At 45.6% G+C, this 17,918-nt stretch overlaps 1 protein-coding gene across 1 annotated transcript in view; it reads left to right on the top strand.

The window, feature by feature from the left end:
- The window catches only part of sema7a (semaphorin 7A (JohnMiltonHagen blood group)), a gene marked incomplete at its 5' end in the record, with an annotated part of 54,169 nt that overhangs the window by 12,256 nt on the left and 23,995 nt on the right, over positions 1-17,918 (top strand). The window contains 4 exon segments of the mRNA XM_024142011.2: positions 3,316-3,477; positions 3,580-3,741; positions 9,526-9,590; positions 9,689-9,760. Of these exon segments, the coding sequence (XP_023997779.2) occupies positions 3,316-3,477; positions 3,580-3,741; positions 9,526-9,590; positions 9,689-9,760 (461 nt within the window).

The raw sequence follows: 17,918 nt of genomic DNA, 5'->3' as shown, positions 1-17,918 counted from the left end.
TTCTCTAATCCACATCTTAACAAGACTGTTCTCTATCCGCAACCATCTAACAGTCTGTTAGATGGTGGGATAGAGACAGTCTGTTAGATGGTGGGATAGAGAGACAGTCTGTTAGATGGTGGGATAGAGACAGTCTGTTAGATGGTGGGATAGAGACAGTTTTTGTTCCTCAGGCCCCTACTCTACTACCACATATTGACAGTTCAAAATCCATGTGTGTGTATGTGTATAGTGCGTATGTTATTGTGTGTGTGTGTATGTTTGTGTCTCTTCACAGTCCCCGCTGTTCCATTAGGTGTATTTTTACCTGCATTTTAAATCTGGTTCTCCTGCTGCATCAGTTACCTGATGTGGAATAGAGTTCCATGTAGTCATGGCTCTATGTAGTACTGTGCACCTCCCATCGTCTGTTCTGGACTTGTGGACTGCGACGAGACAAAGTGTTGGCAGCTGTCTCCTCATCAGATAGATTCAAAACTCCTCTACCCTGCCAAGAGTCTCTACCCCGTGCTAAGAGATATGTTGCCTTAGAAGGTCAACTGGAGATAGTTGGAAGAAAACAATGCTGTTCCAGACTCAAATACTGTTCTCTGTTACAAATAGGCTAATAAAGTTATTCAATTATTGACAGAAGAAATTGAAAACCTGAAGGCAAAAGCTGGTCAGTCATGTCGTCAGCAGGGCTGTGCTGTATGAGATAGGAAAACAGTTGCCTTGGTTTCCAGTCTTGCGCACATGGTTCCTCAATATATGTCAGATTTAGGAAACAATCTGACTCGTGAGATTAGGAAAACCATGTTTTTCTGTCTTTAGTCAACAGGGTTGCTGCTATATGAGATGAGCAAACAGCAATCAGTGATTGGCATCCACAACCAAATATTAGTCCCGCTTTAAATTACGTTCAGCTTATAAAGGCTTCATAATGCCTTCATAAGCACTATATAAATGTGTTACAAAGCATCTATAACCGTATGTCATGCTTTATAAAGCCTTCATAATGCCTTCATAAGCACTATATAAATGTGTTACAAAGCATCTATAACCGTATGTCATGCTTTATAAAGGCTTCATAAAGCCTTCATAAGCACTGTATAAATGTGTTACAAAGCATCTATAACCGTATGTCATGCTTTATAAAGGCTTCATAAAGCCTTCATAAGCACTGCATGAATGTGTTACAAAGCATCTATAACCGTATGTCATGCTTTATAAAGGCTTCATAAAGCCTTCATAAGCACTGCATAAATGTGTTACAAAGCATCTATAACCGTATGTCATGCTTTATAAAGGGTTCATAAATGTGGCGTAACTGTGTGACATAATCACTATGTGGAATATGATATAAACATGTTTATAAAAGGTGACATGTTGTGCTGGTCTCCATGGGAACAGGAACCCCTGGAGAGGTAGTCTCAGGTTGAACTGCTCCAAAGCATCTTGGTTCTGACGCACGCACACACACACACACACACACACACACACACACACAAACACAAACACAAACACGCGCACGCACGCACGCTTTGCAGGTCCATCAACCCATTTAAATACCTCTCACACCCTACAGTAACCTGTGGATCATCAGAGAACCTTCATAAATCATCAGAACGTTAATAACCTATTTAATTGACACTTTTTGTCGTGTCCTGTAATACTTAATTTGGCGTGAGACCCCTTCGGTCATTCATAAGACATTTATAAATGGTTAATGATGTAAACACAAATGTATTAACACTAACAGTCAGGGTTGGGTAGGTTTCTTTCTAAATGTAATCCGTTAGTTACTAGTTACCTGCCCAAAATTGTAATCAGTAACTTAACTTTTGGATTACCCAAACTCAGTAACGTAATCTGATTACATTCAGTTACTTTTAGATTACTTTCCCCTTAAGAGGCATTAGAAGAAGGCATAAATGTATGTTACCAGTTGAACCACATCTATTGCAGGATAAATCCATGTTAAAGTTTACATAGCTGGTCATATATGGATGTTCAATGTTACTTTATGGGTTGGTTATGTAGGCTTCTTCTAACCCATCACCTTCTACTACATGTAATAACAATGATTAAATGATCTTCAAGAATAGGTCTTGGAAATATGGAAGTATAGATCAGACAAATTGTTTTACCTGAGCATGACCACAAAACTAAGGTCTTATTAGCCAGCCCTACTCTGTTGTTTATGATTGTGTTGTCACGGAGGACTGATTTGGGATCATTGTAACGATCTTCGCCTGGAGAAAGAGAGGAGGACCAAAGTGCAGTAAGTGTTCATGATGAATATTTAATGGAACAAACTGAACACTGAAATACAAAACAATAAAGTGAACGAACGAAAAGCGAAACAGTTCCGTGTGGAACACACAGACACAGAAAACAACCACCCACAAAACGCAACAGAAAACAGGCTCCCTAAATATGCTTCCCAATCAGAGACAACGACAAACACCTGAAAAACAAACATAGATAACCCACCCAAGTCACGCCCTGACCATACTAAAACAAAGAAATAACAAAAGAACTAAGGTCAGAACGTGACACTCATTGATTCGAGTAGAAAAATAATTGCTACGCTCATGGAATGGCATGCTTTGAGCACTACTGAAAAGTACTATTTACATGGAAAAATAAATGCCACGTGTTGCATTTGCTAGTCTATTGTTTACCTRTTACCTTTTGTTTACCTTTTTGTTGGTGACACTTTGATAATATGCATCTGTTTAAAGGACAAATCCACAGATGAAACGATAACAAACCCGGCACCCCGGCTCTGTTTTGGTAAAAAGCTGAGGGATGGMSCTGGAGAAATGTAACCACTCTCAGATTAATAGAGCTATGGATGCAAGGACTGACCATCCATGATATAAAACGTATTGTTTTAACCATGTTATGAGGCTATACTGTTGTCATGACGTGGCCCTTTCTGGGTGTAGATCGTGGCTTCCTCCTCTCTCACGCTCTCCTACACTCAGGTTRTGTTATCTCAGGTCGTAAATTCCTGGCGGGGGACTCTCTCCCCCTGGCCARGCAGTATGGAGAGAATTTCACAGTAGAACAAAYMAACTTCTACTACATRACAGAATTTGAGAACTGAAAAAATATCCATATTTTGGAGAATGTGTAAACGGTCTCTATTGCACTCCACACTGCCCTTTCCCACCTGGACAAAAGGAACARCTATGTGAGAATGCTGTTCATTGACTACAGCTCAGCGTTCAACACCATAGTGCCCTCAAAGCTCATCACTAAGCTAAGGACTCTGGAACTAAACACCTCCGTCTGCAACTGGGTCCTGGACGTCCTGACCGCCCCCAGGTGGTGAGGGTAGGTAGCAACACATCTGCCACGCTGATCCTCAACACTGGAGCTCCCCAGGGGTCCYTACTCAGTCCCCTCCTGTACTRCCTGTTCACCCACGACTGCATGGCCAGGCATGACTCCAACACGATCATTAAGTTTTCAGACGACACAACAGTGGTAGGCCTGATCACCGACAACGACGAGACGGCCTATAGGGAGGAGGTCAGACACCTGGCCGGGTGGTGCCAGAATAACAACCTATCCCTCAACGTAACCAAGACTAAGGAGATTATTGTGGACTACAGGAAAAGGAGGGCTGAGCACGCCCCCATTCTCATCGACYGGGTTGTAGTGGAGCAGGCTGAGATCTTCAAGTTCCTTGGTGTCCACATCAACAACAAACTAGAATGGTTCAAACACACCAAGACAGTCGTGAAGCGGGCACGACAAAGCCTATTCCCCTCAGGAGACTGAAAAGATCTGGCATGGGCCAGATGGGGGAGCTCCGGGCAACACAGGCCAGTCGGTTAACGCCAAGGCAGAGATGCATCCAACAAGCGCGGATGCCGTCCAGCCACGGGCGTAGAAAATGTTAAAGCGATGTGTGAATACATTTTTACATGTGGTCCCGGGAATTGAAAACACTGTCCTGGTGTTTGAATGCTCTACCAAGATGCATGACAGGGTTATGAATGCTTTGTGAAGACTCAATTTAATTTGATTTATGAAGCCTTTATTAAGCAGTGCTTATGCCACCCTTTATAAAGCACAGGTTTATGTCATTTTTGACATAGTCGTTTGTCACATTTGACATTGGTGGTTATATCACACAGTTATGCAACATTTATGAACCCTTTATAGAGCATGCCATACAGTTATAGATGATTTGTAACACGTTTACGAAGGCTTTATGAAGCCTTTATAACCTGCATGCCATTTAAAGTGGGACCTAAATATTGCTACTTGATGTATTACATTGATGTCAGAAGGCAAACAGTGGTTTTCTCACGGTGCATGAAGTTACCTGTGATCTTGTATGAGATAAAACCAAGTGTCAGCAGGAAGGAGGTTTGTGTGTTGGAGGATGAACTCCCTGAGTTAGTCGGAGAACAACGCCTAATATTGTTTTCAGTTTGATATTTTCTCCATCTGTAGTGTGTCTTTTTGTTTCTACCTTTAGATAGCATGCGACTAGTAAACAGTAGGACTATCTATTATTTAACGCGTTTGGCCCGTGTCTCTGATACGGGGAAGGAGAGGAGATGGAAAATGTTACCAGGGTCATTGATACTCACAGGTTATGTTACCATTGATATGAGAACCTGAGACCTGACAAGTGTTTTTTGTTGTTGTTGATGGCTATATATAATACAAATCATGGTGAGGGCGATGGAAATGCATTTAGTGGTTGATCTACTTCTGTTCTGTAAATGGCACTGTGTGCTTCTTTTCAAAGGATGGATCCCAGTCTGTTCTGGGTTATGGGATCTGGGGGGGGGGGGGTCTGCCGGGCATTGGATGACAACCCAACTCAGGATGAGGAGGGCTTTTAGCGGGTGGAATAGTAGGGACCAATTGGAGGTGTTACTTAGTAGAAATGCAATATCATGGTACAGCTATATAGACACTTAATCATCATGTTACTTTTTAATGGTACGTTTACAAACTATATTTTTGATAAAAATAATTGAAACTGTGTCTCGTTATGGTAAGTGGTGAAATAATTATAGCCAGTTACAACTGTAATGTCTTAGCAGATAATAGTAAAGAACAAACAGTATTTACCTGGCTAAAAGAGAAGGACTATAATATCTATTGTTTACAGGAAAACACATTCAACAATTTTTGAACAAGTTTTGCCATGGGCAAAGAAATTCAAAAGGGTGATGGTTTTAATTAACAGTCATTTTGATCAAATGTGCAAATTGTCTAAACAGATCCTCAAGGTAGATGGATTATTTTAAATATGCTATTGGACAATAAACAGATATGCTCATTAACCTATACGGTCCGATATGATGATCCAAGCTTCTTTGAAAATATAAGAATTCATCAACTATACAAGCAACACTAGACTCTATTATATGGTGGGAGATTTTAATACTGTCTTAAATACTCTATGGACTGGAAAGGAAATCACACTACAAACTATCACCCTCCGGCACTTAAGGAAATCATGAATGTCCCAGATATATTAGAATTAGTGTATATATGGAGACTTAAATATCCTGACCTAGTGAGATATACATGGAGGAGGTTTAATATCCTGACCTTGTGAGATATACATGGAGGAGGTTTAATATCCTGACCTAGTGGATATAATGGAGGAGGTTTAATATCCTGACCTAGTGAGATATACATGGAGGAGGTTTAATATCCTGACCTAGTGAGATTACATGGAGGAGGTTAATATCCTGCTAGTGAGATATACATGGAGGAGTTTAATATCCTGACCTGTGAGATATACATGGGGGAGTTTATATCCTGACCTAGTGAGATATACATGGAGGAGGTTTAATATCCTGACTAGTGAGATATACATGGAGAGTTTAATCAAGCTAGTCGTCTTGACTACTTTCTTATGTCATTCTCTTGGCACCAAAAGTTAGTGTTGATAGGGACATAATGCGGTCGGATCATCACATAATTGTCATATATATTACTCTTACAGAATTTCCACGTTGCGAGGATATTGGAAATTTAATCAAAGCCTACTAGATGATAAATTGTTTAGAACTAGGACAGAAGAATTTATAACTGACTTTTTCAGACATAACTAGGTACAGCAGATCCCCTTATTGTATGGGACACTTTTAAATGTGCCTTTAGAGGCCATGCAATTCAGTACTCATCTATGAAAAAAAGCAATTTAGATCAAAGGAGTCCATATTAACAAGGAAATTGAAGGACACAGTACAGTTAGATAGCAATAAAAACGGTACATAGAGGCACAGAATAAGTTAGAGGAAAAAAACAAAAGAAATGAGGAACTGATTCCAGAAAGATCCAGTGTAATATATTATAAAAAATTAAGCAAACTGGATGGAATATGGGAAAAAATGCACCAAATTATTTTTCAATCCTCAATATAGAAATGCTACCAATTTTTTTTTGTAAAACTTGTTACAAAAGATATGGGTCACGCATGATTCACCAAATGATATTGTGTAGTAAGTACTTTAAAAATATGTTTTCGTTTCAGGCTCCTCCATCTCCACTAACTGAAACTAATTGTATGGATTTGTTTCCTAATAATATATAAAATTACCATCTGTACAGAAAGACTCATGTGAAGGCCAAATTACAGAGGAGAACTGCTTGATGCAATTGGGTCTTTAAGGAGGGAAAACTCCAGGGCTGGATGGCATACCAGTGGAAGTATACAAAACCTTTTTAGATATACTCAAAGGACATTATTATCATTTTTAACCACTCCTATGTAAACGGTAGATTATCAGACACGCAACAAGAAAGGTCTGATATCATTATTACTGAAACAGACCCAGTGGTGTATATAAAGATCCAGTCCATTCCAACATTTGGAGACCTCTTACACTTCAGTGTTGTGATGCAAATCCGCTTAACGCGTGCATATGTGGGCATGAGGAGATGGTTATACAGCACAACCTGATCTGACTCCAGGATAGATTACAAGTGATTTTACTGATCTTTGATTCCAGGATAGATTACAATGTTTTAATTGATCTGACTCAGGATAGATTACAAGTGATTTTAATGATCTGACTCCAGATAGATTACAGTGATTTTAATGATCTGATTCCAGGATAGATTACAAGTTGATTTTACTGATCTGATTCCAGGAATAGATTACAAGTGATTGTTTCAATTGATCTGACTCCAGGATAGATGACAAGTGATTTGAATGATCTGACTCGCAGGGATAATTACAGACGTCGATTTAATGATCTGATTCCAGGGATAGATTACAAGTGATATTTAATGATCTCGACTCCAGGATAGATTACAAGTTGACTTTTTAATGATCTGACTCCAGGATTAATTACAAGTGTACTATTTACTTGATCTGATTTCCAGGATAGATTACAAGTGATTTTAAGATCTCGACTCCAGGATAGAATTACAAGTGATTTTAATGATCTTGACTCCAGGATACATTACAAGTGATTTAATGATCGACTCCAGGATATATTACAAGTCGGATTTTAATGATCTGATTCAGGATAGGATTACAAGTTTGATTTGTTAATGATTCTGATTCCAGGATAGATTAACAAGTGATTTTATCTGATCTGATTCCAGGATAGATTACAAGTGTTTTTAATGATCTGACTCCAGGGATAGATTTACAAGTGATTTAAATTGATCTTATTCCAGGATAGATTAACAAGTGATTTACTGATCTGATTCCAGGATAAAGATTACAAGTGATTTTAATTGATTGATTCCTAGGATAGTTACAAGTGATTTTAATGATCTGATTCCAGGATAGATACAAGTATTTTTACGCTGATCTGATCTCCAGGATAGATACAAGATTTTAATGATCTGACTCCAGGCTAGATTACAAGTGATTTTAATGATCTGGTTCCAGGATAGTATTACAGTGATTTTAGACGTGATTCTGATTTCCAGGATAGATTGACAAGTGATTTTTTAAATGATCTGACTCCAGCGACTTAGATTACAAGTGCGTTTTTAATGATCTGACTCCAGGTATTAAGATTGACAGTGATTTTAATTGATCTCGACTTCTAGGATAGATTACAAGTTGAATTTTAATTGATCTGACTCCAGGATGAGATTACAAGTGATCTTTACTGACTCTGCCTCTCACGGATTAGATGTACAATGTGATTCTTTACTTCCTATCGATCTCCGAGGATAACGGATTATTACACAAGTTGATTTTACGTTTATCTGGGATTTCAGGAGCAGTTGATATACATAAGTGTGTTCATTTACACAAGCTCTCTGTAAGACACAGTGCCTAATTTGAACTTACTATCTGGGTAGTCAAATACACCCTAAGAACCTCCACACTCCTTCAATGGATCTCCTTTCTAGTCGTCTTTATTCCCGTAGGAACTGCAATAAAAAACAATTCGTGGCAACCCCATGGCTCTGTCTCTTATTGTCTGCTGCCTAGGTTACAAGGCTAAACTCCCTTAGCAGATTTCCTAGCATATTTCTGTTGGTGGAGTAGGTACAATGTTGTACTAATACTGTAATGTAGGCACCATACACCTGTGAATCTTGAAGGCCACTAACATTTAGCTTACGTATGTTTTGTTTTTTTAATGTGAAGAGATTTAGATAATCAGAACAAAGAACCCATCTGTGCAGCGATGACACTACATGGCCTTCAAAGAGCTCAACTTCCATTGTGAGACATCTATCTCGGTTCGTGTTTCGTTTACGGTGGTTTCCTGATTTGTAAGGGTCACAGTTCGTGGAAGCATTGAAATGAAGACCTATCGTTTTGGCTTATTGGGTCTTCTTCAGTGTCTTTGTTTCTGCGATGATTGTCGTCATTGTGCGCTGGCCATAATGATGGTGGTGAGGGATGATTGGTGCGTGAGGATGATGTGGGTCTCGGTGGAGGATGATCGATGGTGATTGCATGGTGAGAATTGATGGTGAATGAGGTATTGATGGTGTATTGAGTTGATGGTAAGATGATGGTTGGTCGGATGCATGAGTGAAGATTGATGTGGGTTTGGTGAGATGTGTGGTGAGGATGATGGTGAGATGATGTGGTGAGGATGGAATGGGGGTGAGGGATTTGATGGTGAGATTGAGGGTGGTGCAGGCATGATGCTGAAGATGATGGATGGTGAGGCGATGATGTGGGTGAAGATCGATGGTGGTGAGGATTGAGGTGAAGATTGATGGTTGGTGAGGTATTTATGATGGTGAACGATGATGCGTGGTGAGGATGATGGTGAGATGTATGTGGTTGAGGATGATTGATGGTTGAAGATGATGGTGGTGAGTAATGATGGTGGGGATAGATGATGGTGGTGATTGATGGGGTGAAGATGATGGTGGAGTGTTGTGAGGATTGATGCGTGGTGAAGAGTGGATGGTATGGAAATGCTGGTTGGTGAGGATGATGGTGGTGAGATAAGATGGTGAAGCATGATGACGTGATAATGATGATTGGTGATCGTGGTTGAGAATGCATGGGTGATGTGATGCTGGTATGGGATGATTGTGGTGTGATTGATGGGTGGTTTATGATAGGTTCTGGATTATGGGGTTGAATGTATTCTACAGGTGGGGATGAAGGCGGGTTCTAAGCGGTTCTTGTCAGAACATGGTGGACTCGCTCTCTCGAGTTGCTCGTGCTTCGTGTGTGGGCATGATCACTGACGAGTCGCTTTTCTACTCAAACCGTTCTCCAAAGATGTCTACGTGCCCAACGCGGCAGAACATGGAGGGACTCACGAGTCTATGCTCTGGTGTCGTACAGCAGCTGGTGAGAAATGACTCCTGTCTTTGTTATCTCCAGCAGCTCCTGTACACATGCATTCTCCCCAATTTTGCCACAAATTTCCTAAACCTAAAATGTCTACTGGAAGCTGTTATTCTGGACTTTGAGATCTTGCACGCTTATCCCCAGATGATGTAAGAGAGCAGGTCCTCCCACTTTGACACAAACTACAATGCCTATTTAACAGAACACGAAAGATAACAGGTGTTCTGTTAAACAAAGTATTCTTCCGGTGGATTATAACAGTGTTTTGTTAAACAAGGCTTTTTCTTATGTGACCGGTGTAGATTGCCTCTTGGATTAGAGCAGAAGGGTAGAGGCTAGGGGGAGGATGTTTATGGGGGGAATGCAGAAGGAGAAGGAAGGTGGGGGGCAGGAAATTTTTGTTTATGGGGGGAATGGGAGAAGGAGAGAGGGGGGGCAGGGATGTTTATGACGGGGGCATGCAGAAGGAGAAGTAAGGGGGGGCAGGATGTTTATGAGGGGAATTGCAGAAGGAGAAGAAGGGGGGGGCAGGGATGTTTATGAGGGGGAATGCAGAAGGAGAGGAAGGGGGCAGGATGTTTATTTGAGGGGGAATGCACGAATGAGAGGAAGGGGGGCAGGGATGTTTATGAGGGAATGCAAAGGAGAAGGAGAGGGGGCAGGATGTTTATGAGGGGGAATGCAGAAGGAAGGAAGGGCAGCAGATGTTTATGGAGGGGGAATGGCACAAGAGGAGAAAGGTAAGGAGGGCAGGATGTTTTATTGAGGGAAATGCAGTAAAGGAGATAGGGAAGGGGGCAGGATGTATTGAGGGGGGAAGGTGTAGAAGGAGAAGAAGGGGCGACGCAGGGATGGTTGAGGGGGAATTGCAGAAGGAGAAGGAAGGGGGGCGGATGTTTATGAGGGGAATGCAGAAGGAGAAGGCAAAGGGGGGGCGAGGGGCAGGATGTTTATCTGAGGGAATGCAGGGGCGAAGGAGAAGGCAAGGGGGGTCGGATGTTTATGAGGGGTGAATCGCAGGAAGGAGAGGAAGGGGGACAGGATGTTTATGAGGGGGAATGCAGAAGGGAGGAAGGGGGGCAGGATGTTTAATGAGGGGCGAATGAGTAGAAGGAGAAGGGAAGGGGGGCAGGATGTTTATGGAGGGGGAATGCAGAAGGAGAAGGAAGGCGGGCAGGATGTTTATTAGAGGGGGAATGGAGAAAGCAGAAGGAAGGGGGACAGGATGTTTATGAGGGGAATGGCAGACAGGAGGCAAGGGGGCGGCAGTGGATTTTATGAGGGGTAATGGAGAAGGAGAAGGAAGGGGACAGGTGTTTATGAGGGGAATGGCAGAGTGAGAAAGGAAGGGGGGGTGGCTGTTAGAGGGGAACGGGGAATGGAGAAGGAGAGAAGAAGGGGGGCAGGGATGTTTGATAGAGGGGAATGTCAGAAGGAGAAGGAAGGGGGGCAGTGGATGTTTATGGAGGGGGAATTTGCAGAGGAGGAAGGAAGGGGACAGGATGTTTATGAGTGGGGAATGCCCAGAAGGAGAAGGAAGGGGGGGCAGAGATGTTTATGAGGGGAATGCAGAAGGAGAAGGAAGGGGGCGCAGGATGTTTATGAGGGGGAATGCAGAAAGGGGCCCAATGTATTGAGGGATGGAGGAAGGAGAAGGAGGGGCCCAGGATGTTATGAGGGGGAATGTGAGAGAAGGAGAGAGGAAGGGGGCCAGTGGGATGTTTTATGAGGGCGGAATGAGAGGAAAGGGAAGAAGGTACAAGGAGCAGGCCCATGTTGGGAAGTTTATGAGGGGGAGGTGCAGTGAGGATGGAGTAAGGAAGCTTTGGGTGGCCAGTGGCATTGTTTATGAGGGGGAATGCAGACACAGGCCAGAGAGGAAGGGGGCGGCAGATTGTTTATTCGAGGCGGAGAGGTGCAAAGGAGGATAGGGGGAGGGCTAGGATGTTTAGGAGGGCGATGAGAATGTGCAGAAGGAAATGGAGGGGGGCAAGATGTTAATAGGTCGGAAGCCAGAGAAGGACGGGCGGATTTTGTAGCAGCGAGGGAATGATTGAGAAAGAGAGAAAGGGTCAGAGGGGGGCAGGATGTTTATGCGAGGGGGGTGATGCAGAAGGAGAGGAAAGGGGGTGGCGCGTGTTTTATGAGGGGGAATGCAGAAAGAGGAGATAGGAAGGGGGGCAGGATGTTATTGAGGGGGAATGCAGAAGGAGAAGGAAGGGGGACAGGATGTTTATGAGGGGGAATGCAGAAGGTGAGAAGGAAGGGGGGAGGATGTTTATGAGGGGGAATGCAGAAGGAGAAGGAAGGGGGGGCAGGATGTTTTTATGAGGGGGAATGCAGAAGGAGAAGGAAGGGGGCAGGTGTTTATGAGGGGGAATGCAGAGGAGAAGGAAGGGGGCAGGATGTTTATGAGGGGGAATGAGAAGGAGAAGGCGGGAGGGACAGCGATGTTTATGAGGGGATGCCCCAGAAGAGAAGGCAAGGGTGAGGGCAGGATGTTTATGAGGGGAATGCAAGAAGGAGAAGGAAGGGGAGGGTTGCCAAAGGGGCCGGATGTTTATGAGGGGATATGCAGAAGAGAAAGGAAGGGCGGTGACAGGCATGTTTATGAAGGGGAATCCGCAGACGGAGAAGGAAGGGGGCAGGTCGTATTATTGGGATGAAGAGGGGAGTTGGATGAACTTAGGGAATGCAGAAGGAGTAAGGAAGGGGGGTAGTTTGTTTATGAGGGGGAATGAGAAGGAGTAAAGAGAGAATCGTGGGGCAGGATGTTTATGAGGGGCGAACTTCGAAGTTGATCGAAGGAAGTGCCGCGGGGCAGTTGATTGTGTCTTTAGTGAGGCGGGAATGCAGAAGGAGAAGGGAAGGTGGGGCAGAGGATATGTTTAGAGGGGGGAATGGAGAAGGGAGAAGGATAGGGGGGACCAGGTATGTTTAATGAGGGGAATGCCAGAAGGAGAAGGAAGGGGGGCAGTGGATGTTTATGAGGGGGAATGTAGGAGAGGAGAGGTAAGGGACAGGATGTTTATTGAGGGGGAATCAGTAAGGAAGAAGGAAAAGGGGGGCAGTGGATGTTTATGAGGGGAATGGAGAAGGAGACAGGAAGGGGGGGCAGTGTATGTTTAATTGAGGGGGAATGCAGAAGGAGAAGGAAGGGGCTGGCAGTGGAGTTATAGGGGGAATGCAGAAGGGAAGGAAGGGGACAGGATGTTATGAGGGGGAATGCAGAGGAGAAAGGAAGGGGGCAGGATGTATTTATGAGGGGATGCAGAATGAGTAAGGAAAAGGGGGGGCAGGATGTTTATTGAGGGGAATGCAGAAGGAGAAGGAAGGGGGGCAGGATGTTTATTGATGGGGGAATGGAGAGGGAGGAAGGGGGGCAGTGATTTATGGGGGGAATGTAGAAGAGAAGGAAAGGGGGGCAGGGATGTTTTGAGGGGGAATGGAGAGAAAGGAAGAGGAAGGGGGGGCATGGATGTTTTGAGGGGAATGGCAGAGGAGGAAGGAAGGGAGGGGAAGATGTTTATGAGGGGATGCAGAGAGGAGGAAGGGAAGGGCGAGGATGTTTGAGGGGGAATGTAGAAGAGAAGGAAGGGGGGCAGGATGTTTATGAGCGGGCATATGCAAGACAGAGAAGAAGGGTGGCAGGATGTTTATGACAGTGCCCTGGGAATCCTGTGAAGAGAATGATAGGGTCTGGCAGCCCCCATCTATGCTAGGGGGAAGCGATTAGTGATTCCCCTCGATGAACTGGCGGGGCAGTGATGGTTATGCAGGCTGGCTGAAGCAGATCAGTAGCTAGGGGAGATTTGGGGGATGCAGAAGGAGAAGGGGGCCCACAGTTTATAAGTGAATGCAGTGACCGTCCGCTCCTGGGCAGTCGCTTCATTTAGTTATCTGAGGGGGAACCTCGCCCTTTCAGATGGATGAAGGTTCCTACCCCTAAGGGGGGCAGGATGTTTATGTAGGGGGATGAGAAGGAGAAGGAAGGGGGCAGGATCGTTATGGGGAATGTCAGAGGAGCAAGGAAGGAGGCAGGATCCTGTTTATGAGGGGGAATTGAGGAGAGAAAGGAAGGGGCATGGATGTGTTATGAGGGGGGATAGATGTTAAAGAGGACGAAGGGTGGGCAGGATGTTTATGATGGAATGCAGAGGAGAAGGAAGGGGGCAGGATGTTATGAGGGGGGAATGAGAGGAGAATGGAGGGGGCAGTGATGTTTATGAGGGATGCCAGAAGGAGAAGGTACAGGGGGCGCAGGATGTTTTATGAGGGGAATGGAAGGAGAAGGAAGGGGGCATGATGTTTATGGAGGGGAATGCAGAAAGGAGAAGGAAGGTGTGGCAGGATGTTATGAGGGGAAATGCAGAATGGAGAAGAGCGGGGGCAGTGATGTTTATGAGGGGGAAGTAGAAGGAGAAGGAGGGGGCTGGAGTTTGATGAGGGGGAATGCAGAAGGAGAAGGAAGGGGGGCAGGATGTTTTGAGGGGATGCAGAAGGGAAGGAGGTGGGCAGGATGTTTATGAGGGGGAATTGTGAAGGAGAAGGAGGGCAGGATGTTTTTATGAGGGGGATGCAGAAGGAGAAGGTAGGGGGGCAGGATGTTTATGAGGGGGGATGATGAAGGAGAAGGAAGGGAAGGATGTTGGTGAGGGAATGCAGAAGAGAGAAGGAAGGGGGCAGGATGTTATTGAGGGGGAATGCAGAAGGGAGAAGGAAGGGGCAGGATTGTTTATGAGGGGGAATGAGAAGGGAAGGAGGCAGATGTTTATGAGGGGGAATGCAGATAGGAGAAGAAGGGGGGGGGCAGTGGATGTTTATGAGCGGGATGTCAGAGAAGGAGAAGGAAGGGGGGCAGGATGTTTGATGGGGAGAATGCAGAAGGAGAAGGAAGGGGGGCAGGACTGTTTTATTGGAGGGGGATGGAGAAGGAGAAGGAAGGGGAAGAATGTTTATGGGGGGAATGTAGAGGGAACGGAGAGGGGGAGGATGTTATGAGGGGCGAATGCAGAAGGAGGAAGAATGGGGGGCAGGATGTTTTATGAGGGGAATGCAGAAGGAGAAGGAAGGGAAGGATGTTATGAGGGGAATGCAGAAGGAGAAGGAAGGGGGGGAGGGGAGATGTTTATAGGGGAATGAGAAGGAGAAGGAAGGGGGCAGGATGTTTATGAGGGGAGAGAAGAGAAGGAAGGGCAGGATGTTTGATGAGGAGAGGTCAGAAGGGAGAAGAATGGGGCATTGATGTTTATGAGGGACATGCTAGAGGAGAGGAGGGGTGGTTATAGGGGCAGGATTGTTTATTGACGGGGAATGAGAAGGAGAAGTAAGAGGGGGCAGAGTGTTTATAGAGAGAGATAGTCACGAAGGAAAGTAAGGGGAGCATGGATGTTGTTATATGCGGGGAATGCAGAAGGAGAAGGAAGGGGGCAGTGGATGTTTATTGAGGGGGAATGGTGAAGGAGGAAGGAAGGGGGGGAGGTGTTTATAGGGGGAATGCAGAAGGAGAGGAAGGGGGGCAGGGGATGTTTATGAGGGGATGCGAAGGAGAAGGAAGGGGGGACAGGATGATTATGAGGTGGGAATGCACGAAGGAAGAAGGAAGGGTGGAGTCGATGTTTATGAGGGGGAATGCAGAAGGAGAAGGGAAGGGGGCAGGATGTTGATGAGGGGGATGCAGAAGGAGAAGGAAGGGGCAGGACAGATGTTTGTGAGGGGGAATGTAGAAGGAGACAGGAAGCGGGGGCAGGATGTTTATGAGGGGGATGCAGAAGGAGGAGGAAGGGGGCAGGATGTTTATGAGGGGGAATGCAGAAGGAGAAGGTAAGGGGGGCAGGATGTTTATGAGGACGGGAATGCACGGAAGGAGAAAGGAGGGGGGCAGGACTGTTTATGAGGGGGACATGCAGAAGGCAGAAGAAGGGGTACGCAGAGCATGTTTATGAAGGGAGGTAATTGTAGAAGGAGATAGAAAGGGTCGGGGCAGGGTATCGTTTCATGAGGGGCGAATGCAGGAAGGAGAAGAGAAGGGGGCCGCAGGACTTGTTTATTCGAGCCGGAGGGGAACTTGCAGAAAGGAGAAGGAGAGTGGGGCAGGCATGTTTATGACGGGGGAAATATCAGAAGGAGAAGGAAGGGGGGGGCAGGGATGTTTATGAGGGAATGGCAGAAGGAGAAGGAAGGGCGCACGGGGCGGGAGGATGTTTATGAGGGGGAATGTAGAAGTGAGACAGGCAAGGGGGGGCAGGATGTTTATGATGGCGAACTGCAGAAGAGAGGAGGGTGGCAGGCTATGTTTATGAGGGGGAATTGGCGAGGAGCAAGGAAGGGGGACAGATGTTTAGGAGGGGAAGCGCAGGAGAAAGGCACAAGGAGGGGCAGTGGATGTTTCATCTGAGGGGGAATTGCAGAGGAGAAGGGAATGGGGCAGGCCTAATGATATGTTCAGCCTGAGGCGCCGGGGAAGGCAGAAGGACGAGGAAGGGGCAGGATGTTTAGAGGGATGTAGAAGGAGAGGAATGGGGAGGCAGGATGTTTATGAGGGACATTGCAGTAGGAGGAAGGAAGGGGGCAGGATTGTTTATGAGGGGAAATGCAGAAGGAGAGGAAGAAAGGGGGCAGGATGTTCTATGAGGGGAATGCAGAAGGGAGAAGGAAGGGGACAGGATGTTTATGAGGGGGAATGCAGGTAAGGAGATAGGAAGGGGGGCAGTGCGATGTTATGAGGGTGGATGGAGAAGGAGAAGGAGGGGGGGGGGGTGTTTATGTAGGGGGAATGCAGAAGGAGAAGGTACAGGGGGGCGAGTATGTTTAGAGGGGGAATGCAGCCAGAAGGAGAGAAGGGGGGGTGCAGGATGTTTATGAGGGGGAATGCAGAAGGAGAAGGAAGGGGGGAAGGATGTTTATGAGGGGGAATGCAGAAGGAGAAGGAAGGGGGGAAGGATGTTTATGAGGGGGAATGCAGAAGGAGAAGGAAGGGGGGCAGGATGTTCATGAGGGGGAAAGAGAAGGAGAAGGAATTCAGCCAACTTTGCCAGCATCTTACCAGAATCCCCCCAGAAGCGGCCCGATGCAAATTTAAATAAATGTATACAAAATTACCCGATTTTAGTAATTTTAAATATTACTATTATACATTTTATACATACAAATTATACCGTGTCAGAGTGCATGCGCCTGGCCCACCACAGGAGTCACTACAGCGCGATGGGACGAGGACATCCCGGCCAGCCAATCCCTCCCCTAACTCGGACGACCCTGTGCCAATTGTTCGTCATCTCATAGGTCTCCCGGTCGCGGCCGGCACGGGACTCGAACCAGCATCTGTAGGAACGCAGTTTGCATTGTGATGCAGTGTCTTAGAACGCTGCGCCACTCGGCAAAATAAATAAATAATGAAATGTACATTTTTAAAGTAGCCCGTGTAATCATCTGCCAGAGAGTTACCAAGTTACCAGAGACCCGAGCCCCAAGTACTAGATTCGGGAGACCTATGAGATGACGAACAATTGGCCCAGGGTCGTCCAAGCTCAATCCTCACATCCTAGCCATAAGTAACACTACCAAAGGCGGCCCAGACTCAGACAACATGACGTCGGCCGAGTCTGACTCTCAGCCGAGTGCCCCGACTCTAAGCCGGAATTGGCCCAGATCCACTGTGCAAGCTGGGAAAGGTTCTTCCTGAGGAAGATAACCATGTTCTGAACTTCTTAGGGCCAGCGGAACACCTGTCGACAACTTCCAGTGAAATTGGAGGGTGCGCAATTCAAATAAATAATCATTCAAATTATTGGGGCTACAGACCTGATCACCGACAACGATGAGACATCCTATAGGGAGGAGGTCAGAGACCTGGTCGTGTGGTGCCAGGACAACAACCTCTCCCTCAACGTGATCAAGACAAAGGAGATGATTGTGGACTACAGGAAAAAGAGGACAGAGCATGTCCCCATTCTCTTCGACTGGGCTGTAGTGGAGCAGGTTGAGAGCTTCAAGTTCCTTGGTGTCCACATCAACAACAAACTAACATGGTCCAAACACACCAAGACAGTCGTGAAGAGCTCGACAAAACCTATTCCCCCTCAGGAGACTGAAAAGATTTGGCATTGGTCCTCAGATCCTCAAAAGGTTCTACAGCTGCTCCATCGAGAGCATCCTG

Source organism: Salvelinus sp. IW2-2015, unplaced genomic scaffold (genome assembly GCF_002910315.2).
Source record: "Salvelinus sp. IW2-2015 unplaced genomic scaffold, ASM291031v2 Un_scaffold2880, whole genome shotgun sequence".
Taxonomy (NCBI): Eukaryota; Metazoa; Chordata; class Actinopteri; order Salmoniformes; family Salmonidae; genus Salvelinus; species Salvelinus sp. IW2-2015.
This window is presented reverse-complemented; position numbering and strand designations above follow the sequence as displayed.